This window comes from Humulus lupulus, chromosome 2, assembly GCF_963169125.1.
Source record: "Humulus lupulus chromosome 2, drHumLupu1.1, whole genome shotgun sequence".
NCBI lineage: Eukaryota > Viridiplantae > Streptophyta > Magnoliopsida > Rosales > Cannabaceae > Humulus > Humulus lupulus.
This window is the reverse complement of record NC_084794.1, coordinates 158,053,817-158,081,271: the sequence shown is the minus strand read 5'-3', so window position 1 is coordinate 158,081,271 and position 27,455 is coordinate 158,053,817. Positions and strand designations below refer to the sequence as shown.

At 36.8% G+C, this 27,455-nt stretch overlaps 1 protein-coding gene across 1 annotated transcript; it reads right to left on the bottom strand.

The window, feature by feature from the left end:
• Positions 1 to 218: 218 nt before the first annotated feature.
• LOC133818650 (nicastrin) lies at positions 219 to 26,025 on the bottom strand. The gene is made up of 16 exons (XM_062251655.1): positions 25,815 to 26,025; positions 25,128 to 25,241; positions 18,805 to 18,919; positions 18,404 to 18,486; positions 17,863 to 17,939; positions 14,475 to 14,552; positions 14,195 to 14,266; positions 14,004 to 14,077; positions 13,400 to 13,532; positions 13,225 to 13,296; positions 11,863 to 11,982; positions 10,891 to 10,962; positions 9,880 to 10,020; positions 1,865 to 1,949; positions 1,312 to 1,753; positions 219 to 685 (listed from the first exon to the last, which is right to left on the bottom strand). Exons 1-16 carry the CDS (start codon positions 25,900 to 25,902, stop codon positions 421 to 423), a joined length of 2,031 nt encoding a protein of 676 aa, XP_062107639.1. The 5' UTR covers positions 25,903 to 26,025; the 3' UTR covers positions 219 to 420.
• Between the last annotated feature and the right edge of the window lie 1,430 nt (positions 26,026 to 27,455).

Sequence of the window (27,455 nt, the reverse complement as noted above, 5' to 3'; positions counted from 1 at the left end):
AAACGGGAATGTGTGGCCATTTTCTGCAAATCTTGGGGAAAAAAAAAGAGAGAATGCATCACATTTATAGGAAGAGGAGGATCATCTTTGGCAGTTGAATCTGTACGAGCCTTAAGAATGAACCTGGACTATATTAGGTGTGGTTGATGACATCGCATCTATTGAGACATTGACCGTGGTTAGAGAGATAAACTGTTGTCAGTTGTCGACACATGTCAAACTCAAATTTAGTAACTATTGTTATTATTCTAAAGTGTTTTGAAATTAGAATCCAGTCATAATGAAATACGAATAAAATATTACATTAACTTGAGCATTCTATACAAATGTATCCTAAACAGAATGAGTAAACAAAATAATTCCTACTCTACCACAATTCTATTTTGGAGGAAGTTCTTGAGAAAGATTTCAGTCTCCTTTTCAATCTTGTTTTAACATCTTTGCAACAAAAGCTCTAGTGAGTATTATTGCAAGGTACGCCCCACCTGTAACGGCAATACCACCCAATAGAACAAGACGGTCAAAAGCAGCAGTCTGCACGGTGTATACTCGGAGTCCTATTGCATTCCAATTGCTCTCTGTCCAAACAGGATCATGCATCCCCATTGGGTCAGACGAATTTGAAGGCAAGACAATCCAAGTTTCAGATTGAAAATTCAACCGTGTAGAGTATGCTGGTACATATCTGTGAGCCAAATCTAAGTCTTCAGTAATTGCAAAAAATTAAGCACAGGACCTTAACAAAAATAAATATAAATATATATTTATATAATTGTAGTGTTTAGCAAAAACAATTCAGTTGAAGTGTCAATTAGCCAAAGGTTATCGAAACAGTACTAAAAATAAAATAAGGCAAGTACAACTCAACATCACAGGTGGGTATGATGTCTACGCCAGGTAATTGTAAAACAGATAAATCGCAGACAGAATGAACATGATACACATTATGAGGATGTCTTTTGGCTAGGGCTTCAACTTCTTCAAGTAATTTTAGACTTTATTGAGCTATGGAAAACACTTGACCCATACATAAAGGCTCAAATATTGTAAGAAAGACTTAAGCATCAAGTGGCAGAGGCATAAACATGTCAAGGTGGGCCTAATATGATTGAGATGTAACCGTAAGTAATAAAAAACCCCATGCTAAAGCCTAAAACGAAATCAAGGTGGGCCCACTATAATTAAAATGTGAGCACCTCAAAGTAACATTTACAGCTTTTTGGCGAGGTACGCCACAAAGCATAAGTTTAAAATGCTTCACATGATAATTTGGACTTGAAAACAATTACGATTCTATCTCTAGCAAGGTACCTTGTTGTGGAGACAACACAAATTCCCTTTCCATCTACTTCAGCTCTGGTGCACACTCCACCTTTCTCGCTGCAATCTTGTGTACAAACAGAAGGGGTCCTCCCTTTTGGTAAAGAAGTTTTGTCAGCCAAAAAATTCCACACAAATCTGGAAACATCACTGATGTATTCCGGAGAGGGTGTGGAAGAAGGCTCATCCAGAATAACACCAACATAATGGCTTGGGCAGGTACTGGACGGAGAGATATAGTTTTTCACTAGCTCACATGAGAGACCAGGCTCGCAATCCAATAGGCAACCCATAAGTTGTTCAACCAGTGAAACATTCACATTGACAGAAGCTAGAGCTGATATGCTGTCATCTTTAGTGTCACTTGTAAGGATGTAAAGGGTGCGTGCTAGAAGAGAAGCAGCCGCCACGATAGATGAAGAGTTTAAATTAGCTGCAGTTCAAACATGGTTGAGAGACAAAGATGAAACTGAAGCATGGCATTCTACAATCAAAATAATTCTTAAAAACAAATAAATAAGAATAATAACAGGAGCAAACTCACATAAATCATCAAGGTGACTATGATAGAACTTGTTGGAGAAGACAGTATCAAAATCTTCCAAAACAACTCCAGAGGTAACAGGATTCTGTTATAAGACGATAATTATTTTCTTTAACATAAAAAAAAGGAATACAGCAACAGTACAGGGTAACAAGCTTTGTCCTCTAGCATTGTTTATCAAGCAAAACACAACACTAATATAAGCCCCCAATCCCTAACTATCCTAGACTTGGACAATCTTTAAAACCTTTAATGCACAAGCCCAATATCGAACTGTCCTAGTAATAAGACTTTTCTTTAAAGGAATAATAATATTCACTATACCAGCAACAAACAGTTGTATTTCTTTACTATTTTATGGTATTTTTCTTGAACCAATCCCTTGCAAAATTTTCTTGTTCTAAATCAATTTTTGACTGAATATTAGACTTTTGAAAGCTATTCGCATGAAATTAAACTATATCACTTGTTATGATTTGATCCCTAAAGTTCTAATTACAGTAATTAAGTCCTAAAACTTCTTCTACTTTACCAGTTAAAAATATTTTATACTGACAAGTTAAGATTTTTACAGAAAAAAACACATGCTCCTCAGCTATACCATTTGAATGTGTCGAGGAAAAAAAAATTAGGTTGTCAATTTGCATAATTTTCTTCGATTGATTCTGTAAAATTTTTGTCTTCTCTTAGGATAAAGAACTTAATTGCTAAGATAATAGGCCTATTAGCCTCATCACTATCCTGTATAAGTCATATCCAAAGTGTTGTCTTTGAGATTGAAAGAAGTTTTAGATGAGACAATTTTTTAAAATCAAGGTGATTGGACCAAATTTATTCGTGCTAAATATGCCTTTTTATTTGATAAATTTTCATGTTTACTAACAATGAGCAGATCGTTAGAATGGTTTCAAATAGAAAAAGGTTGTTGCACTAAAAATTCTCATGGGCCTCCGAAATTGCTTCAAAGTTCAAACAGCGTTTTTTAGGCCTGAAATCAGGGTGCGACAGGCTAACCTTGTTGAGTGTGTGGGTCTCTAAACAAATTTCAATTTCACAAATTATGGGTCTCGTGATTCAACCAAAGTCAAAAGTTATGTCTATGAAGAGGGACCCAATGCTCCAGAAATAGCCTGGCAGCAACAAGAAACCTCGTGGGAAAGGAGGTTACGACCTTGCCCAACCCTTTCAAGGGTTAAGCTAAGGGTCGGGACTAGAATTAGGACCTTGGATTGATTTCACACACAATACTTTATTGTTGATATCTAGAGGATCCTTGCTACCTTAAGCATCTGAGTGCCTTCTGTTAAGCCTCCAACTCACATCACTTATGTTAGACGTAAGAAACAGAGGTGCTGATTCATATTCTGGGGTTATCGAATTGTAATGGGTTATGTTATTTAAGTTGTGTGTTATTGCTGTCAGTTTTGGAATGAAAATAGGTTGTGGTTTATTTTATAAATAGGTAAGGGCTTGGTTTGTAAGGGGATCCGAGAGTAAGTTGTTGAATGTGTGGAGAGTTGGTGGTCTCTCGAATACCACCAGTGGCTGTGAGAGTGTATTTGCCTATTCCTATTAATAGAAATTCCAGAACTTTTGTGCTTCAATTACTTACTGTCTTGCTAGTGTTGTACTTGGTTTCTAGTTTGTTCTTGCTTATTTTTTCAGGTCTTAACAATGGTATCAGAGCAATCTCCTTTTTGGGCTATGGAGGGCGTGAAACGGGTGGAGAACCAGGTCGGCGATTTGGAGGAAAAATTGGAGGCCATTCAAACTGAATTTGGCCAACTACGATCTGAGTTCCAGGGACTCGAAATTGCAAAACTGCACAATGGAATCGATAAAATTCCAGACCTGGAGTCAAGTATTTGTGCCTTTGTTAGGCGGTTCGATGACTTTATTCATCAAAGGCCCAACTTGGGTCCTCAACGTTCTGCTGGATCTGGTGCGAGTCCGAACTCAGCGGCAGCTTCTAGTAGTGATAAGGAGAAGAGTATGGATGTCGAGAATTCTGCGGAGTTACTTACGCCTAGAAACTCGCCTGATTTGTTACCCAGGAAGTTGGAGCTGCCCATTTTCGATAGGGTTAATCCAGATGGATGGTTGTTTCGGGCTGAGCGGTATTTCGACATCAACCACATGCTTCCTTCAGAGAAGCTTCGCGCAGCAGTGGTGTGTCTTGAGGGTGATGCTCTTTCGTGGTATTATTGGGAGGATGGGAGACAACCTTTTCGCGGCTGGGAAGAATTCCGTGACATGCTTCTTGAACGTTTTCGGTCATCTCAAGAAGAGTCACTTCACGAGCAACTTTTTTCTCTTCTGCAACTCTCCACAGTTCAGACGTATATAAAGCAGTTTGAAATACTTTCAGCCCCTCTCCATGATTTATCGGAACAAGTATTGGAAAGTATTTTTATAAAAGGGCTACGTGAGGACATTAGAGCTGAACTCAAAATTTTGGAGCCCATGGGCCTTGTCAGGAAAATGAAATTAGTCCAGAAAATTGAAGACAAAAATCAAGCCCTTTTGTTGTATCGATCTGGACCCAATTTATCAATGGGGCTACTCCTTCTGGTGCTACTTTCACTCACCGATCTTCTCATGCATCCACTATCATACCTGTTAATCGACCAGCTTCCTCTAATATACAAGTTTCAAAACCCCCTAACCAATCTTCTTTTCGCAGATTAACTGATGCAGAGATGCAAGCCAAACAAGAGAAAGGACTTTGTTTTCGCTGTGATGAAAAATTTAGTCCAGGACACCGCTGTAAGAAGAAGGAACTTCAAGTTTTATGGGTCAATGAAGAACCAGAAGATTCAGGTGATGAGGGACTGATCACGAAAGCCACTACCGACAACTCAGTGGTGGGTGATGAACCAGAATCTTCAGTGTTATCCCTTTCTTCCTTAGTGGGTCTATGCTCTCCACACACTATGAAGGTGCGTGGGCTGATTGGCAAACGAGAGGTTGTGATTTTAATTGATTCTGGAGCCTCACATAATTTTATTTCAGCAAGCCTAGTTGAAGAGATAAAACTGCCTATTGCCATACACGAGAGTTCGAAGTCACTATGGGCAATGGTGATAAGGTTCGTACTATGGGGGTATGCCGACAGGTTTGCTTACACCTGGAACAATTTGATGTGATTGCAGATTTCTTTCCACTGCGTTTGGGCAATTCGGAAGTAATTTTGGGGTACCAATAGTTGTCTACTCTTGGGGAATCTTACATGAACTGGGGTACCATGTGTATGAGGTTTTCAGTGGGAGGCTCGAGGGTTAAGCTTCAGGGGGATCCTTCTTTGAGCAAAGCTCAAGTTTCCTTAAACGCCATGATGTGAACGATCACTCATGAGGGGCATGGTCTGCTATTGGAACTTGGGCAGATGACTATGTTGGCACTTGATTTGGATAACTCGGCTTCGCCGGTTATATCGTCACCAACGGTGGCCACTCTTAACTAATTTCAGTGATGTCTTCAACATGCCTTCTTGCTTGCCCTTTACTAGAGTCAAGGACCATGCCATTATTCTCAAGGAGGGCACCTCACCAATTTCAGTTCGTCCTCAATCGATACCCTCAGTTTCAAAAAGATGAAATTGAACGGTTGGATCCTGAGATGCTAGTAGTTGGAATTATCCAACCCAGTTCGAGTCCATATTCTAGCCCAATTTTATTGGTCAAGAAAAAAGATGGGAGTTGGTGCTTTTGTGTTGACTATCATGCTTTGAATCGAGCAACAGTTCCCGATAAATTTCCTATCCCTGTCATTGAGGAATTATTGGATGAATTACATGGAGCCTCAGTATTTAGCAAGATCAATCATAAATCCAGATATCATCAGATTCGTGTTCGAGGAGAAGACGTGCCCAAGACTGCTTTCGCACTCATGAAGGGCATTACGAGTTTCTTGTCATGCCGTTTGGGCTTACCAATGCCCCCTCCACTTTCCAATCCTTGATGAATGAGGTTTTTCGTGAATATCTCCGAAAATTTGTTCTTGTTTCCTTTGATGATAGTCTGATATATAGTTCATCTGAAGAAAGTCATCTTTATCACTTTACAGTGTGTTTTTTCTTTATTGCGTGCAAATCAATTGTATGCTAATTCTAAGAAATGTGTTTTTGCTCAAACGAGGATTGAGTATCTAGGGCATATCATTGATGATACCGGAGTCTCAGCTGATCCAGCAAAAATACAAGCCATGGTGGACTGGCCTCAACCAACCAGTCTTTGTTCCTTACGAGGTTTTCTAGGCCTTACTGGCTATTATCGTCGTTTTGTGCAAGATTACAGCAAGATCGCATGGCCATTAACTCAGCAACTGAAGAAAGAAGCTTTTGGGTGGAATGTGGAAGCGGAGGCAGCTTTCCACCAACTTAAAGAAGCCATGATCAATGTACTAGTGCTTGCGCTACCTGATTTTTCTAAACAATTTGTGATTGAATCAGATGCATCTGGTTTTGGGTTGGGAGCTGTCCTTATGCAAGAAGACCGTCCCATTGCTTTTTACAGTCACAAGCTCAGTATTGTCTCTCGCGTTAAATCTGTTTATGAGAGGAAACTAATGGCAATTGTTTTCGCCATTAAGAAGTGGTGCCCATATCTTCTTGGTCAAAAGTTCATAGTTCGTACAGACCACGCTGCTTAAAAATTTTATTAGATCAACGAGTTGTCGATGGCGAGCATCATAACTGGTTATTAAAGCTTATGAGCCATGATTTTGACATTCAATACAAGCTAGGAAGTGCTAATACTGCTGTTGAAGAAGTGGTGCCCATATCTTCTTGGTCAAAAGTTCATAGTTCGTACAGACCAACGCTGCTTAAAAATTTTATTAGATCAACGAGTTGTCGATGGCGAGCATCATAACTGGTTATTAAAGCTTATGAGCTATGATTTTGACATTCAATACAAGCCAGGAAGTGCTAATACTGCTGCTGAAGCCCTTTCACAATTACCAGTTGAAGTCACGTTGGGTACACTTTCTGCCATAATCATTCAAGATTGTGAGGAACTCAAGGAGCAAGTTGATGCTGATGCCTTTCTTTTCAAGCACTGCATGCAGCAAGATCCCGCTTCTTATTCTACATATTCACTTGTTGGGGGTCATTTGAGATACAATGGGAAACTCGTTTTACCGGCAGATTCTCCTTATATTCCAATATTGCTTCGCGAATTCCATTGCGGGGTGGTCGAAGGGCATGCTGGAATACGTCGTACTTATCATCGTTTGGCAGCTGAGTTTCATTGGAAAGGCATTAAAAGATCTGTCCAGAATTTTGTTGCTGCATGTGATGTTTCTCAACGCAGCAAGTATGAAGCCATGTCTCCAGCTGGACTTCTTCAACCCTTGCCAATTCCACAACAAGTTTGGGGTGATATTACTATGGATTTCATTGAGGGCTTACCTAAGAACGGGACCTTTGTTTATGTTAAACTCAGGCCTAATCGACAACAGTCCCTCGCTCGCAAAATCAATGAAAAACAAGCTCCCAAATTTTATGGCCCCTTTGAGATACTTCGCCGCATTGGAAAGGTCGCATATCAGCTTAAGTTAACCCCTACATCCAAGATTCATGATGTCTTCCATGTCTCTCAGCTTAAGCTAGCAGTGGGTAAACATGCAACTTTTCTTGTTATTCCTATTCATCTCTCTTCTGACATGGAGCTTTTGGTGGAACAATTGGAGGTGGTTAGTGTGCGATTCTCCACACATCCCAACTATACAGGTATTGAGGTTCTCATCAGGTGGAAGGGGCTGCCAGCTTTTGAGGATTCTTGGGAGCGCTTTGAGGTTCTTACAGAGAAATTTCCCCATTTCAACCTTGAGGACATGGTTTGAGTTTGGGCGACGGGTAATGTTAGGCCTCCAACTCACATCACTTATGTTAGTCGTAAGAAACAGAGGTGCTGGTTCATATTCTGAGGTTATAGAATTGTAATGGGTTGCTATTAATTACTATTATGTTATTTAAGTTGTGTGTTATTGCTATCAGTTTCGGAATGGGAATAGGATGTGGTTTATTTTATTAATAGGTAAGGGCTTGGTTTGTAAGGGGATCCGAGAGTGAGTTGTTGAATGTGTAGAGAGTTGGTGGTCTCTCGAACACCACCAGTGGTTGTGAGATTGTATTTGCCTATTCCTCTTAATAGAAATTCCAGAACTTTTGTGCTTCAATTACTTACTGTCTTGCTAGTGTTGTGCTTGGTCTCTGGTTTGTTCTTGCTTATTTTTTCAGGTAACACCTTCTTGCAGGTACCTAAGAGGTTTCTCTCATATTCAATATCTTGAAGACTTGGTTTTTCAATCTTGAAGTCATTTACTAGGCAACCTTTTTAATTAAACAATTGGATCATTTGTTGTCTAGAATTACATCAAGAAAGATCGAACTACATGATGAAAGAATTATAAAGATGACAATCAAGTAGCGTGCCCAAACTCTCGTTGAGCCCGCAACACTAGCTATGAAGAGCATGTCATAGTCACCATTCACAGAGTAGATTGTAAAGGAACCTTCCAAATTTGCTTCAAGAAGCTAACAATAGGCTTTGAAAATGATTTTGATGATCTGTGGATTGACCAAACATATGTTATTGATATTTGCAGATGTCAAAAGCGGGCTAAGAAGTACATCCCAATGTTGAGGAAAATTGGGATGTTGTAGAAGGGGTCAGCTAAAGAACATAGCCATGAAAAAAATACATTCCCCATCGGATCGACAAAAGAAGATAAGTGAAATTCTTAATAGGTTATAGTCATAAAAAGATTGATTTGAGATTTAGATATGCAATGATTGATTTTGGATTTGATTATATGATAATTGATTTGAAATTTGATTAAAAATAAAGGTTTCGCCATGAGAAGTAATAGAAAAACCAAGAGAATGGTTGAAGGTTCTACTTCTGCCATAGGTTTATTGGCAGAACCATGTGAAGAAAGATCTTGATTGATTGATGATTGATTTGAAGATATGATGATTGATGTGAGATGTGATTATGTTATGTCAATATGAGATTTGGTTATGGTTAACTTGAGAATTGATTACGATTAATTTGAGATGCGATGATTGTTTTGAAGATTCAATGATTGATTTGAATTTGGTTATATGAAGAATGACGATTTATCCAAAGATTGGACTGTATGATCAAATATAAGATGATTGATATGAGAAAAAGAAAATGGTTCTGCCGTGAGGAGTATTGGCAGAACCAAATGAAGATAGATCAAAGGTTCTGCCATGAGTTTATTAGCATAACTGTGTGAAGATAGTAAGTTCTGTCCAAAATGATGTTAACAGATCCACAAAGAAGTTAGATCACAGGTTACAAAATGCAAACAAAATCTGGAAAAAATATATATAAATATATGTATCTTTGAACTCTCACTTTTGAACAATAAAAAATAGTATCTGAATATCTTCATTCACGGTCAGCCTTTCAAAAGTTGATTTACATGAGAATATTTCAGTACTATCTCCCAACCAAACTCTCCTATCCTCCAAAACCCCACCTACACTGACATCCTCCAATCTCTGCATTAATTCTATCACAGCTGGAAAATTTCTTTTGCTGGGATTTCTAGCGGAATGTAGATTCCAAACCCTACTTACAACCATTTTTCTTACAACATAGTCTTGCTAAACCTGGAAATGCAACTTTGAGTGACACTTTTCCTAACCAAGCATCCACCCAAAACTGAATCTCATAACTACTCTTGGGATTTCTGTGAAAAAAGAAAATTTGGGCTTTTCCCTTTTCCCTAATTTCACTTGGCTGGAAAAATTGTTTGTTCTAGCTTGAGTTCTTAGTTTCTATTATTGTTTGACTATGTTTTGTTTCTTTATAAAGGTACCTTAACTCTTTTTTGCAATACCTTTTTCAATTAATAAGGATTTTTGTACAATAATAGCATGTCATTGTTTTATGCACTCGTATAAGGGGGGGAAAACTAAAACTAAGGAATGAAGAAACAGCTAAAAGAAAAAGAAAATTTAAGTATACTGTAACAAAAACCTTATTCAGAAAAGCCATCAAGGAAGATGGAGGTATGCCAGGGTTTGAAGCAGCTGCCGATGAGATAGTTATGTTTCTAGACTTGAGTGAATCTTGAGCATGATTTAATGCATCCAATGTCTTGTTTGTAGCCGAAGAAAACTACATGAGAAGCATTTCAAACAAGTCAACATTTGCAGAAACCCGAGATGACTCAAGGATTAGAAGAAATAAAAACACAACACAACAAATGCAAGGTTTGACGATTTTCATTAATCTCTTTGGGTTGGGCTAGTTTGTTGAAGGCCTTCTCTTCCTTTTCCATTCTAATTTATTTCTTGTAGTATATTCCATGTTCTTTTATTATTATTAATTCAGTTAATCAATTACAGTTCGTAGCTTCTTATGGAAAATGCAATAGCTAACAAATATCAACAAAAAGACATAAGATTACATCTAGGTATTATAATTTACTCTTTTGCTGCAAAACTAAAAGCACCATAAATGAAGGAAAGTACTTTTCATGAATACTAATATTCATGTAGCTTTGGCATACCACGAGACATCTGATGTACTGACAAGTCACAAGTAGCAAACAGTAGAGAAAAACAGCAAGTATAATGGATAAAGCAACAATCAAAAGATCAGAAAGGAAATTAGGATGCAAATGGATAGGCTTGTAACTTTGTATTTCTCAAAGAAGAAATACACCAAGGCCCAGTGATTTGAGAGCCGCCTCGTCTAACAATTCACTAAAATCCCCTGCCCCTCATCTCTCCCCTAGCACCTATAATACAAGCTGAAAAGAAATAACTACATTCTCTCTCCTTTGAGTTAGCCACAACTTTCACTACCCAAGACACAGAAGGCACATTACTCAATACCCTCTACATTCTTCCTTCTAGCATACATATAGTTTAGTAGAGGCCTTTGATGTACATGATGTGTGCTACATATACTTGATCAATAAACAATTGATATCATGTAGTTACATAAGTTGGTATGAAATCTGTTTCGATAAAAAATTCTCACCCCAGTTGTATGAACATGAAAGCTAGCAACTCCTTCATTGAAGCCTTTCCCGACACTTCCAACTTCAACAATCTAAATGAAAAAAATAAAGCAAACCAATAGATTTTTAGATGTGTGGCAAGAAATGAGAAAGACCCAAACTATTTACGAGACAATCAATCACTGAATTAACAGTGACACAAAATAAAATCAAAATCAAAAGATGCATAAAAATTGGGTAGGCAACTGTGGAATCATTGCTCTCTTCTAGACATTCTAGCTGGAATGAAGAAAAAAACATTTTCAGAATAGAGGAAACTAAGAATGTTCAAGATAAAATCATGATTCCAAAATGGGGACTCAGCGTACCACTTCGGGATGCTTTACTCCGAACCCCACAAGGTTACGAGACGGAGCTTAACCTGAGTCTCGGAAGCCTAGCTCAAGTGGTTGGGTATGTGTTTTGTGTGTAAGAGGTCTGGGGTTCAAACCCCAGCTGGGCTAATTTTAACAAATGGGTTCATCCATTGTTTGCAGTTTTTATTCTTATTGAAAGTTTTGTTTTTTGTTATCAAACTAGAGTATTAAGGGGAACTGTTCTAAGAAACTTCCGAGTGGCAAACTAATTACTGCAAAAATCAATAAAAAAAATTATATTTTATGTAACCAGTGATCTAATCCGAAATGCAACAAGTAAACATTAAGAGGAGAAGAAATTGTCCTTAAGATGAGATAATAAAGAAACACTGTAACAGTACAGTAATTTAGTTTACATCGAGTTTAACTAATGTCTTGTAAAACAAGAGTTATTGGACAGGTCGATCTGTTTATAGAGCTAGGAGAGACTTGAACCTCAGACCTTGTAGGAACAAACCACATGCTTGACCATTTGAGCTACCCGTCTTGGGTACTGGCAACTAAATAAAACCATAACAAAAGAAATAAACAACAATTAGCATAGGACTTCAGTATTACCACGAACAGATCTTATACCATTTCAAACAATGAGGTATCAAGGCCTTTAACAGCATCAGACTGCAGATAAAGTTCATGCAAAAATCTTCGGCTACCAAGGTAACCCCAAGCTTCTCCAGTCAAAACAAGAAATACAAGCTGCATTAAAATTTAAGCCATTTTGGTCAATGAACTGTTTTAAATAAATAAATAGCATGAAGCAGCAAGTAACTCACACAAAGAATGTTGGGCATTTACTATCAACAACATGAGTCATTTTTCTTTCTTTCTTTTATTTTTAATCTTCATTTTTTTGATAGGTAAAGACACTTTTTCTTTTTATGACACAATATTATTAAAGACTAATAGAAAGTAATAAAACTACAAGCACAAGAAGCCCCGACATAGATATATAATAGAAGCAAGTCCTTAGACAAAAACAGCAGCCTATTGTATTTACTACTAACAAAGCCATCCAGAACTTTGATCTATCCCACAGATAATTTAAATCTTCCTGAACACCTTCAAAAACTCTGTGCTCTCTCGAACCAAATTGTCTGAGTGCCTATACAAGCAGATTTTCCCAGCTTCATTCCTCTACTTGTTTCCCAGGACAAAAGTCCACTTGACAAAGATCGACTCCAAGCTAAGGATACACCTATTGAAAATTAAAGTCAGCCAGCAGCCTAACAAAGGTTCCCAACTTCAATAAAAATCCTTTCCATTTTCGCGAAACTGACCAGCACAAGTATCTTTGTTCAACTCCTAACATTAACTATATGAGCTTCAACCTCACACATTATCAAGAATTCCATCCAGTATGCTATGCGCAAAGAAGATTCCTACATTTTAATAAAACAAATGACAAAACAAAAGTGCAGGCACATCCTTTGTTGCCTTATTATTTGTATTTTTTCTAGTACATTTTTTTAATGAAGTGAACAGTTTTCTCTCTTTAAACCAACAAGAATAACTAAATAATGGATTGGGCAGATAACATCAAAGACAACCTCAGCATGCAGTATAGATGCGAGGATGCTAGCCTTTTATTATAGAGCTTTTACATTGCCTAAGAGGGACAAGTGTAATAAGGAGAGGCCCCACTTACATGTCTAAAGACGTATTGAAAATCCATATACTATTAAAATCAAGACAAGCAATATAAAGACAATGAATAAGATAACACACAATCACTTGAATATAGTACAGTCTTCATAAATCGGATTGATGAAAATGTGATCACTGAAAAAGAAAATACTTTTTTGCCAGGTTAAGAGACGACAAAGCCACTAGAACAATGTCTTCCCATATATGGAAAAAAAAAACATTAAGAAGGCACTATATCAAGGAACTCTTATAAGCACTTTTTTTTAAAGGAACTCTTATATACATCTCACTCACCTGTTTATTAAGGTCATGGAAAACCTCCAAATGTGATAGTGCATCGACCGCTGCCAAGAGTGCAATCATGCCCTAAAATCATTCCACAAAAATGTTAATTAAGGGTTTCCTAAACTTCAGAGATGTAATATCACATTTCAACATGGAAAGCAACATGATAAGACTTAAAACTTACTGATATTGGGGAGTCTGCACCAAGGCTTTTGTCACGGAAAAATGAAGCCGAATCCATTGACGCCACAGTCAATATAATAGGCTTACCCTGATCTGAGGAGGAGATATTAAGCGTTGGAAGTGATGACCAAACACTGCCCTTCATAATTATGAGCAATAGTTAAATTCAAAGTAATTTAGGAAGGTCAAAAGAATAAAGATAAGAAGAAATGTGTTGATCTTTTAAATATGTGTTTCAAACACTGAAAGTTGATGGAAGTAAGTTTCAGCATCAAAGATTTGAATCCTACAAAGCTCAACTATAGACCAACATACATATTCTTTTGACCTCCCCTGTACAAATAAAACTGAGAAAAAGAATCCCATGAAATCTTCCCCACTCAAAACAATAAATACACACACACACACATATATATTTACATATAATAATATAAAATCTAATAAGAAAGAAAATGAAAACCAAGCCAATGAGAATAAGGACTACATTCTAAAATACAAGTCAGATTTCGAACTCAAAAGAGAGATGAGATACAAATACAAATCGTGAACCACATTTAGAGCTGTTAGACTTCATTATGGATACCAACAAATGCAAAATGAGTTACCTGTATCCCCCTAATGGAAGGCAGGTCTCCTCTTTCAAACAAGATTCTGAATCACGAGTTCCAGCTTTCACTGTCTAATCAAAACAAATGTATCACAGATTACTTGAAAACATCATTAAGCCAACAACCAAAAAATGTTTGCGAGATAAAGTCAATAAAATGCACTAGAAAGTTAAAAACAAACAAGCTACCTGCATCACAAGATCAAACTCAGCCACAACAGTGGTATAAGATCTCTGTCCCTTCAAAATTTCTTCAGAAACCTGCACATGAGTGACATCAAAAAGTTTATTAACAATAAACTAAAGCTGCCAAAAAATTGTCTTGTGGTTGGGGGGGCAAACATCAACAACAATTAAATACAGTCCATTAATATGAAAATTGAAATAACTAGACTTTTTCTTTTAAAAGTGGTTTCACTTCTTCAGTGGACGGTACAAAATGAAAACCAAATGAAATGACACTTGCTACCTCTTGGATGTTCTTCGTACTACTCTCCGAGAGCAAGAATACAGGAAAATCATACTTGTTCCACAATATGCCAGATCCCTGAAAATGTGGAAGGAAGTTGTTAGTCCAATATATCAAACAGAATGTTAAAAGATGAAACACGAACAATACATTAGATAAGTTTGGCATTTATAACCAGTAAAAGTAAGGAGTATATAATGTTCTAACTTTTAATATGTGAAACACATTGATACTCACCTAAACAAATGTGACAGGTAGAATTTAAGTTGTTCCATGTTCTTCAAGTAGTATAATAAAGGTAAGAAAAATTATATTTTTACAATATCATATATTTGTATATTGTAATAGTACCTGTTAACTAAGATTATAGACATTGGTTTGATTTAAATCACAAAGACTAACATGATGTCGGACTGAATGTGCATGAAGTTCTTCAAAAGAGGCCTTTTTGGTCAATTCTCCTAGTTGGTATGTACTATGCAGAAAGGCCCCCGATTCGCCTAACATATTCTAGAGGCACAAGAAGGCTACAGGGGCAGAGACTTAAGATACCCTTAGAACTACTTTTATTGACCTGGCTGGTACAGTTAGTTTAGTTTAGTATCCTACTCAGTAACTGTTCTATTGGTTGCTATTGTTCTATTAATTATGTAATCATTTCTGTACGTTCTAGTCGGTTGGGATTGTTATAAATAGAACCTAGTTGGGACTACAGGGCCATCAAATTATTATGTAAAGAGTTTAGCTCTTTGGTGGAGATATCCAAGTGTCTCTCGAAGATTTGGAACCCCATCAGGGCTCCCTCCAAGTAAGTACTCTATCATACTTAAGTAGGGAACAGCTCCAATAAATGTCAAGCCATATTGTTATCATTAGTTTCAAATAAATGAAATTGAGCGACTGATCAAAGAAATGTTAGAAGCATTCGTACTTTAGGTCAATTCCAGTGCATTCTATAGCCTTGTTTAATTGGTCAAGAAAAAGGCCAGGGCATGGCATTTTTGTGTGGATTACGAGGCTCTCAATAAAGCTAGAGTCCCAGACGAATATCAAATTCCAATCATTGATGAGTTACATGGAGTGTAAATTTTTTTCAAAGCTAGACTTTAAATCAGGCTACCATCTGAAGATGTACCAAAGACCACCTTCCAAACTCATGACAAACAGTACAAATTTCTAGTAATGCCATTTGGACTCATAAATGCACCAGCAACCTTTCGATCCCTAGTGAATGACCTATTTTGGAACATCAAGGTATTTTTTGATGACATCCTCATCTATAGCAAGGATGAAACAACCAATCAAAGACATGTCGCCAAAGCATTACAACTCTTACAAAAGAATCAACTATATGTGAACCTCACGAAGTGTGGAGGCACATGATATCAAAGGATGGAGTCGCAGCTGTCCCAAGCAAGATATCAGCCACGAATAACGAGCCCAAAGCACAATCTCTCAAGAAGTTGAGAGGATTTTTGCGTTTGACAGAATATTATAGAAAGCTTATGGTCGGATAAGCTCGAATTGCTCTACCTTTGAATGAACTTCCCAAGAACAATTTTGGATGGAGCGAAGAGGCTAAAAAGGTGTTTCAAGCTAAGATGTGGACAACTTCCATCTTAGCCATTTTTTGGGTGGTTTGACTCAAAAGAAATTGTAGAATTTTTAAAGGCAAAGAGTCAACAAAATACGGTAGAAGCTGTATGGGATAAGATTAAATTTGCATGGCTACTTGATTTTATAAAACAAAAGACTTTTGAGGGTTTAGATCTTAGTAGATGATGGGGAAGTTTTCTGTACTAATAATGCTTTTTCTCTGTTTGTTTTTGTACAAATTTTGTACTATAAATTGTCGGTGTTCGTAACCACGGTTTTCCTCTGCCATAAGTAGGCTCTCAATATATTTGGGAGGGGTCACTCATGGACATGTGACTTTTGTCTCTTTCAAAAAAAAAGAAAGACTTAAAACAAGCCATGACTCAAGTGTCAGTTTTGGATATGCCAGCTTCAGGGTACGGTTTAGGAGTTGTCCTCGTGGAAGACTCAAGACCCATTCAGGGTACAGTTTAGGAGATGTCCTCATGCAAGACTCAAGACCCATTGTTATTACAGCCATTCATTGGGGACCCTATGGGAGGCTTAAATCCACATACGAAAAAGAATTAATGGCCATTGTATTTGCAATCAACAAATGGAGACCCTACATGATTGGGAGGAGAATCTTTAGTGCAAATTGACCAACAAAGTATAAATTTTTCGTTGGAACAGCGAGTAGTAGGAGAAGAATAGACCACCAAATTTATGGGCTGAGTATGACTATGACAAAGAATACCAAAGTGGCACCAGCAACAAGGCGGTTGATGCTTTATCTAAGATAAGCATGAATCTAGAATGTGTCACACTTTTAGCCACTCAATGGGTTCATTGAGATCAACTATTGAACGAAGTGGAGCAAGACAAATTGTTGAAGAAAATTAGAGAAGACATCTAAACAGATTGGCAACAACATTAGGGCTTTTTAGTAGTTAATTGGACACTTCATTACAAAAGGAAGATTGGTAATACCTAAAACGTCCAAGCTTACTACGTTACTGCGGGAAGAGTTTCTAATTCCCCTATTGGTGGGCATTCGGGTGAAGCGAAAAAATAAGAGATTAAAATCAATCTAATTTCATTTGAATGACCTTACGTGATCAATCAAATTGCAAAAATAAGGATTTATTTTATTAATATGATGTAAATGGTGATTTAGTTACCTGATTTGAATATTTGTTATATCAATCTGGAAAATGAATCCCCAAATTAGGAGAGTGTTAACTAATTAATGTTATCCTATAAATAAACTGTGATGGAAAAAGTGGCTGGAAAATCTTGTGTAACAAAACACCATATATGTAAGAAACTCCCATGGACGCAAGCCATCTTTTTTGGGCTGAAACACTATAAAGTTTTTTTTCCCATTACGTTAGTGAATCTAAATACATAAAAGAGACAGTGTTGCTTTATTTATTATTGACAAAAAACGTAGTTAACAATGTTTTTTGGAGTTTGGTGTGTGGTGTATCAAGTGATTAGGAGTCACAAATTGAGGTAATTAAATAAAATCTTGAGGTATGAAGTAAAAGAATAAAGCAATTATGATCTCAAAAATTGTTTATCAATAAAAGAACATCAAAACTCCAACAATCAAACCTTGACAACAGCCTTCTTACTAAAATTTAATAAAAGAAAGGAGTGATTTATTACTATTCACTTAAACACCAACCAGAATCTTAGCAAACAACCAACAAACCAGTTTATTTGGTGACTACTACAGCATGCGTCACATTAATAATTCATTTTAAAATTTGCAACAATTAAACTTTTTGATAGAGGAAAAATAACATACAATAGGGTTCCACTTGTAGTTGGTGTTTTTGTAAGGAGAAAATTCAGCTTGAGGAAACTTATGAGCTGGAGAGAACCCTACAAATGAAAAGCGCAAATATCAGCTATAAGAATGATGTTCGACCAATGTATGATTTTATAATAAGAATATAAGAGCATTCACAATAGCTTATGTACAATAGAATCTTCTTTAAAGTATAAGATTTTTAGTTAAAATCAAACTCTATCAGATTTTGCAATAAACAAAAATTTTACATTTTGCTACACTATTTCTCTACATTTATAAAACACTATTCATCAAAAAAAATTATTAGTTTCTATTTCCTACTTTCCTTTTTTCTTCATATATTTCATTTGAAATGAATAAAAAAATTATCCAATACAATATTTAAATTATATGAAGAAAAAATAGATGAACCAATGCATAGTGCGTTATAAAAGTTAGCGTGCACAACAGAAAAAGTGGGGCTTGGAAATATATTTTAAACAATAGGGTAAAGGAACCATTGTGAGTGCTCTTTGAGTGGATAACTGGCTCTCACCTTTTGACATATTTTGGAAGTCAGCTTCTGATTCAACTAAAACACCACCCACGTTCGTAGCGAAACTTGAATCAGTTGCGACTCTGAAACAGGACAAGGTTTGTAACATGTAAGCACTACTTCAAAAAGTAAGACAGCCAAAAGTGATAGTCACATCATCTTCATTACGAGAAAGTGTGTGACTTCCATGGTATGTAAGGATACAAACAAATATATACTCCCATAAAACTTGCATCTCTTACAGTTCTGTTGAAAGACTTCTAGGGATTTTACTACATATGATTTTGTTGAATTGGAAAGATTTTTCAGAATATTTTTTCCCTTTCCAGTTTGTTTGTTAAGAAAAGCTTGTCCTTGCTATGAAACGAAACCATCCAATTAGAAAGCAGTGATAGACAAACCTGATAAAGAAATCTTGAATTTCATCAAGAGACAGCAAAATTGCTGATGAACGAGACAGAGAATTGGCATCTCTGAATCTGATAATTGGAGCTACAACTTTCTCTCGTCCAGGATCTAATAATATGCAGTCGACAGAAAGGTTAATTAAAAAAAAATTGAAAAAGAGACAGGGGCCTTTGTCTTAGACTGACCTACTCTCAAATATATTGAGAGCCCTCACATGCGGAGGAAAACCGTGGTAACACAAGCCAACAAAAGCAAGGAAAAAACACAAAAAACAACCATGACACCAAAACAACAACAAAAACCCCAAACCTCACACCTCACACCTCACAGACACTAGAGCCATAAGTTACCCCAATCCCTACAAAATCCAAAAAGGAAACCCCTCAAAACATTTAGATCTATACACCCAAGTTGTAACCCAAATTATCACAAATAGTTTCCACCGAGCTAAAGACATCTTCAAATATTCTACTGTTCCTTTCAAGCCAAATAGCCCAAAGAGTTGCCAACAAGGTGCTTTGCCACAACCGAGACACTCTCTTGCCTCCCCTCTAACCGGCACAAAAACAATTGAGAGCAAGAAGGGGGCATACACCAAGAGACCCTAAACTCAACAAGCGCTTTACCCTACACCTCCCTAGCAAAAAAACACTTCAGGAATAAATGTCTAGCTGACTCTCCTGCACTCTTACAACAAACGCACTGGTTAGGAGATAAGCACTGAAAAGGTCTTCTTCTCTGCAAGTTATCATGCATATTTAATCTATTAGTAAAGACCAACCAACCAAACACTTTAACTTTTGAGGGAGAAACACTCTTCCACAACTTCTTTGCCCACTTCTCTTTCGGACCCAAATGAGCTTAGCTCAACCTCCAAAAGGCTGACTTACAAGAGAACAACTCACTAGAGTCTGGAAGCCACACCCTCCTATCCTCCAGAATCCCCGATATAGAACCATGCTCCAACAATTGACGCAACTGAGCAAGACTAGGAACCTCCCTATCAAACAAATTCCTCCTCAAACACAAGTCCAAACCAAGGCCTCCTAAAGTCTCCTCACCCCCAAAAGGCAACAAAATCCTTGATCAAACCGTTATCAGCCTTGGACAACAGGAATAAATTAGGAAATTGAGATTTTAAAGGAGCATCATCGAACCAAACGTCCTCCCAAAAGCGAATCTTATCCCCTCTCCCCACCTTAAATCTGACCAACTGGCTATATTCCTTGTACAAAGTTGAAATATATTTCCAAGGACCCCGAACAGACAATCTCAACCATCTAACAGTATCCCAAAAGCTTTCATCAAACCCATACCTGCTCTTCACCACCTTATGCCACAAAGCCTTATTTTCCAAAGGAAACCTCCTCTGTCATTTCATGAGAAACGCCTTGTTTCTCAAGTCCAAGTTACCAATACCTAGACCACCATGACCTCGTGATTTACAAACATCCCACCAAGATACCAAGTGGTCAAATGCTGATTTATTGGCGCCCTCCCACAAAAAATCACGCATTAATTTCTCCAAAACCCCCCACTACACCCTTAGGTATGTGAAAAAGAGACAAATAATACACCGGAATAGAAGATAGAATCGATTGCATGATAGTCAACCTTCCACCCCTAGACAGGAAAGCACACTTCCACCCATTCAGACGTTTGGCACACCTTGACATAACGGGCTCCCAAAACTTTTGGAACCAGGGGACGCACCCAAAGGTAACCCCAAATACTTCATAGACCAACGACCCACCTCACACAATTCTAGCTCAAATATCCACCGTCTCCTCATCCAGGTTAATCCCCAACAACTGACACTTCTACAAATTAATAGACAGCCCGAAGACAACACTAAAATCCTTCAAAATAGCAAGAAGAACTGACGACTCCTCATCATTCACAAAGAAGACCATATCATCAGCGAACTAAAAGTGATTGACCTCCACTTTATCCTTGCCTACCGTAAACCCTCTAAAGGCCGCAACGCTCTTAGCCTTATCCACCCTTCCTGCCCAAGACATCAACCACCAAAGTAAACAAGAAAGGTGAGAGGGAATCTCCTTGGTGGAGACCCCTAGATCCCTTAAATCTCCCCCTTGATCTCCCATTTAAGAACACGGATTAGGATGCAGAGGACAAACACCCATTCATCTACTTCCTCCAAAGTTCACCAAACCCTTTCTTATTCAGGACGAAGTCCAAAAACCCTCAATCCATACAATCTTAAGCTTTCGTAAAATCAATTTTGAACACCCACACTTTTTTTCCTTTACTGCGATACTCCTCCACTACCTCATTAGCCACCAAAACCGTATCCAAAATTTGCCTCCCCTCCACAAAGGCTCCTTGAGTCTAGGCTATCGTGCCAGAAAGAACCCCTTCAAGTCTAAATGCTAGCACTTTCGAGATGATTTTGTACAGACTAGTGACCAAACTAATAGGTCTGTAGTCCTGAATGCAACAACCATCGATCTTCTTAGGAATAAGACAGATATAGGTCTCATTAACCCTCCCGTGAATAACTCCATCATTGAAGAAACAAACAAAAAGACTGCCATAAGATCACTTTTCACGATTGTCTTGATAAACAGCCATAGAAAACCCATCAGGACCCAGGGCCTTGGATCCATCACAATCAAACACCGAACGCCTTATCTCCTCCTCAGAGAAAGGCCTCTCATTGAGAGAAGCCAAGAAAGAAGGAATAGGCTCCCAAGGGATACCATCCACTCCTTTCCACTCCCTATAGTCCGACGAATACAACGAAGAGTAGAAGCCCACAATAGCCTCTTCAATTTCAACATCTTTGTCTAGGATAGTACCATCCTCTTTCTCAATCCTAGAGATAAAATTCAAGCACTAAGAATACTATGAAAAAGTTTGGAATTAGAATCCCCTCCTTGGCCCATTGACATTTCAACTTAAGCCAAACACCTCTCTCCTCTTCAAAAACTATTTGTTACCATTCTTTCTTGATCTTACAATGTTCCAACTGATATTGCTCGTTCCACAAGCCCCCCCTCTATTCTATCCAGCTCGAATATCCGTCTTTCCAAGGATTGTTTAAGCACTATCCTCGGTCCAAAAACCTCCCAACTCCACCCCTTGACTTTATCTCTAACCAACAATAATTTGCTCATGAACCCATACCCCAGCCAACCTTGCATCTTAGTTGAATTCCACCAAATTTGAAAAAGGCTAGAGAAATCTTCGTGCTCAAGCCAAGAGTTGTTAAATCTGAATGGGCTTGGCCCCAACGATGGAGGTTCAGAGTCCAACACAATAGGACTATGATCTAACAACATACAAACCACCACCTCCTGACGAACGAATGGATAAAAATCTATCCATAAAGAAGTGAACAAAAATCAATCAAGTCTACAACAAATAGGTCTGTCTGAAGTTTGACCACATAAATTGGCCATTATGGAATTTGGGATCCATCAGTTTTAGCTCTCCAATCAGCTCATCAAACGTCTTCATGCTCCTTGTGTTAGCACTATTAAGCTTCTCATCACCCCTTCTAACCACATTAAAGTCCCCCCAATACACCAATGATTTCCACAAATAACACTCAATCCAGCTTAATTCATCCCAAAATCTATCCCTATCTCCATACGCCATAGGCCCGTAGACACCAGAAAACCACCAGGATCCTTCCCTTTGGCCTCAATGAGGATAGAAACCGTAAAGTCCCCACCAAGAAATCAATAACATAAATCCTTCGAATGTCCCAAGCCACTAATGTACCTCCCGATCTCCCTAAAACCTGCTGATAAATCCAAGCTCTAAATCTGGAACACCAAATGCTACACAAATCTTCTATCTACTGTTGCCTTTTTCACCTGTTGAAGGTTTGGGTTCACTTTACAGATGGTCTCATTAATCGCCTTCCATTTTCCTTTATTACCGCACCCCCTTACGTTCTAAGAAAGAATTTTCATGAGAAACTTCGACACCCCCTTTCTTCTTTCCTTTCTCATAATTGACATTAAACTTCAACTTACTTGGTTCTTAATGGCCCCTCTTTAGATAGAAGTATAGAGCTGCCTACCCCTTTGTCCCCTTGATCATTAACTAATAACATAATGCCCAAAGAATCCATGACCTTGTGAAGCCTGGACAAATCATTTGCCTTATCTCCTTCCAAGTGCGCAGACAAGCCAAAACCCCAATCCCCTACTTCTTTATCAATATCCTCCTTCCCTTTCGGGGACTATTCATGACCCACTACCTGACCCTCGTCAATCCCCAAACTTACATCGCAGGCCTCTACCCCTTCCTCCTAGTTTCCTTCCTCCCACAATCTTCTAGCATGCACCACAATATCTTCCATTTCCTCCTTATCAACCTCAGACTCAGTGTCCAAATCCTCATCTTCCGAACTACAAGATTCAGATTGATCATCTACCACAAGACAAATAAAATTTTCCTCTTCCAATTCTTGTTCAGTCAAAACTTCAAGCCATCCCTATCCTTCCAAGAGAAAATCAATTTCTGCATCTGTAAATTTTGGCTTTCAGGAGTACACCTTCAAGCTTGTAATCGCTGCTTCTAGATCCAACCAATCCTCTCTCAAAGTTTGAAGTAAAACACATCGTTTCCTAGGAGTCTTGGCAGTCGAGTCATCCCAGAACTTGATTTTCCCTTGGAAAAAGCCCTCACGGACTTTAGGCCTAACAACCCAAAAAGAATTTTGAACAGGGCCAAGAAGAAGAAGAACTCGTCCTATCCTACACCCACAAAAGCCCATCTCCTTTCCCCTAAGACTTGGATTGACGAGAGCCCTAAAATAGGCCAAATCTAAAATAAAAGAACAAAGCTCATTCTCCAATTTCAAGGCCCAACCCAAATTACTCGAAAATAAAACAATTTGATATTTCAACTTAGGGCACATGGAAGTTTTTAACTTGCTGACTTCGAAGCACGTGCCATCCTCTTTCCTTGTTCCTATCAACAAATCTGCCTTCAGACATTTAAAAATATGCTTTAAAGAATAACACGAAGCACGTGATTCGATCCCTAGAAATCTGGGAAAAAAATCTACGAATTCGGACTCAAATCTTGCTCAGAATGCTACTCCTTCCTTCCTTCACTGTCCACCTTCCCTGCCTTGACCTCCGCATGTCTATCCACCGTCGCATGTCTATCCACCGTCTGTACTGCACTTGTCGGCCCCGCCACAACTGCTACGACTAGCACGATTGGGAGTTGGTTCTTTTTTACGCAACTTTAATTTAGCAACACTCAAATGCTTCCTTTCAGCCGTTTCCTTGTCTACTTCTAGTATCCCTCCACAAAGAGAACCAATTAATTTAAACACATGAGAGTTCCAAATATTCAAAGGAATTCCTTCAATTCCAATCCATTCGTTACTGCATGAAATTTTCCTATCCCAAGATTGATTCTCCCAATTCCATTTAAAGAAAGAAACGGAAGTGACTGTCGGTATAGCCACCGATCCCATGGAGATCAAGGACTCAACATCTTTCTCATTGGCGCACCATATAATTACTCTATCGTCGAAAAAACTAGAAAACCTAAGCTTTTTCCCAACTCTCACTATACCCCAGCATGAAGAGCTATCCAAGGGAGTCGACAGTCCTTTCTGAGCATCAAAACCTCGTACCTCCAATCATTGACTGTACACTCAGTCGAGGCCCAAGAGATCTTATTGTCCACCTTTCTTCCATACCCCCTTGGTGGAATAAAATCCTTCTTCCCAATTAGTCGCTCCAGACAACCCGCCAAATCCTTCCATCCCTTGGCTTGTCCCTCCTCGGGAACAATGATCGATCTAAAACCACCAACTCTCAAGACTGTTAATTGCATAAAGACAACTCTATCATTCTGAAAACACTCCAATATCAACCTTAGAGAATTGTTCGTGAAGGTTTTTCTGTGATTCACTCTATGAAGTTTCGAAGCTCAAACAAACCATTCTACCTCTTCTAAAAGCCAAACTGCTGCATCTAGAGAGATAGCAATCTCATATCCAACAACCTCGTTCTCTCGCAAATACGAATCGATCCCTCCTTCACTGGAAAGAGTCAAAATGAACACCTTCTGAATCGTTCTAAAACTCCAGTAGCAAAAGCCTCTATCAGAGTCGACAGAGAAAGAATCATATTTTTGTCCAAATCCAGTGGTGAAATGCGGTTGTTTCTTCCCATAACCAGTGGGGTTATGCTGCACTCTCACTCTAGACACGAGAAAAAATTTCTCTTTTTTTTTCCTCCACACTTCCAAAAAGGTTAATTAAAATGATAATAATAAACTATAATAACACAAAACAATGGACCATTCAACAACTTACTCGAACAACCAATCTCCCCTGAAAGATTAAGCAGCCGAACACAAGGATCTCCATCAACAACCTTGTACATTGAACTTTGTAAATCCGGAACCGACTGCATCAAGATTGTCTCTGCTAAATTTTTTTCAATTCATAAAATAAAATTATGTTTTCATCAGGAACATTATTATTTTAGTAACAAGGCAAGAAATAGAAGATATGAAAGGGTACACACTAGAAATGAAGAAACCTGACGTTTCATATTTCAAATAATGATACATTTTGACAGCTAAATAGTCATGTGCAGGTTAGAAAGATATACTGAAATACACACAGTCCAGCTGCAATAATTAATAGTCCATAAACTGAACCAAATACAATTGTTCTACTGAACTGGGATCTTTCTTATCCAAACAGCAATGAACAAAAAAAATGGACATTATTTGTTTAATCAATCATTCATTTTTTTATTTTTATTTTTTTGGTTATAAGAAGAGGATACAAAGTATCCGCAAGCTTTTATTATGTATAAAATTGATTAACATGTTTAACCTAGCATTCTCGTTTAAACAAGTTTAAGACAAAATTGATTGAAGTTGTGGAGCAAGATCCTGAAATAACCCATTTCCAAGCTCCAAGATGAATAAATAAACCCTAAATCTGATATAAATACATATATATATATATATAACTGAAGAGATAACGCACCGGCAAGAGAGAGTAGAAGCTGGAAATTGAATAAGAAAAGAAGAAAGAGGAAGTTGGAGGCCATGATGGTACTACTCCTCTTGCCCATACAAACCCTAGAGTTACAGCTACACCATGCTCGCGCGAGAAGTTCAAACAACGGACAGACGTATTTAGAGTATACGTTTCCTCACTCACTAGTTCTAAGGAAGCAGCTAAAATAGCTAAAATGATTTTATAACTCCGGCTAGCCCTATTTTATTCATTTTGTTATGATTTTTTTTATATATCTCCCTTCAAACTAATCCGTAACATGTTTGCTTTTTAAAGTTATACAAATTTACTTAATTTTAAATCTATCCACGCTTGCTTAATTTTAAAAGTTTAAATATGTATTTATTTTTAATTATTATATCAATTTTTATAAAAAAAATATATATTTAGTATAATGTATGATATAAATATATTAAAAAATCAAATCAAAATATTGTTTATAATTTTTAAAAAATCAGTTGATTTTTTTTCAAAAGAAATTAATAATAGAATAAAATAATAATATAAAAAGTCATAGTGTAGAGCAGTATATATGCACTAATTATTTTTAGTTTCTAATATAACTCGCAATATTCTTTGTGAATTTGATGAAGAAAAAGAGATCCAATCGTATTATTATATATGGATTTTAAATTTAAGTTTGTTGCTAGTTTTTTTTTTAAAGATGTTTGTTTCTAGTTGATAATAGATTATATTATGTTAGAAGTTTGTTTCTAGTTGATAATAGATTATATTATGTTATATGTTTAATATGATATTATTCTAATACATGAAGTTTAAGTTTAATTAAATTTTATTTAAGTTATAAAACATATAGTTTTATTATTTTTAAATAATTGTCATTGTAAAATATCTCAAAAATATCTTATTTTAATTTGTTTAATTATTTATTTATTTATTTTGACTTAAGTTTAAATCATGTTTACAATCTACTCTTAAATATAATAATATTCTGTTATATATAAAAATATTCTGTTAAAATTAATGAAAAAATTAAAGCGTTAAAATCAAGAACTTATGTTATCTACACACTTATTATATAGAAGAAATATTATAAATAATACGTGACTTTAACGGATATTTGGGTTTTTCGTCAAATTTAACATATTTTTATCATTATTTATCTAAAAAAGGTAAATATATTAAAAAAATAATAATAAAATCATCTAAATAATTGAAATAAATAAAATAATAAATTAGTCAAAATAATTTCTGATCACATATTTTAAAATTTTATATTATAGTATTTAAATTAGTCTATCAATTATGTTTTTAATACTATAACCGAAAAATATTTATGTGTTTAAATTAATTTTATTAATTATATTTTTTGTAATTTAACATATTTTTTTTATCCAAACATATATGTAATAGTAAAATAAGACACAAATATACATATTTTTTAATGATAAACCACTTATTTTAATTACTCTAATGGTCTAACCATTAATTAAATAATATATATTTATATATAATTTTTTGTTGGTTTTAAAAAATTTTAAATTAAATAACTAAAATTTAATCAAATAAACGGTTTAAATTCATAGTTTTAATTTAGGGAATGAATTTAAATAGTTCACAATAAAACAAAGTTATATAAAACCTTTG

What these genes read in the sequence shown, in the direction of transcription:
- LOC133818650 (XM_062251655.1), bottom strand. Translation starts at nt 25,902, where the DNA reads ATGGGCAAGAGGAGTAGTACCATCATGGCCTCCAACTTCCTCTTTCTT. An exon ending in ATTCAAGATTTCTTTATCAG is followed by an intron (nt 18,487 to 18,804) that starts GTTTGTCTATCA and finishes GTCCTGTTTCAG; the next exon opens with AGTCGCAACTGATTCAAGTT. An exon ending in TTCATGTTCATACAACTGGG is followed by an intron (nt 10,021 to 10,890) that starts GTGAGAATTTTT and finishes CTTCTCATGTAG; the next exon opens with TTTTCTTCGGCTACAAACAA.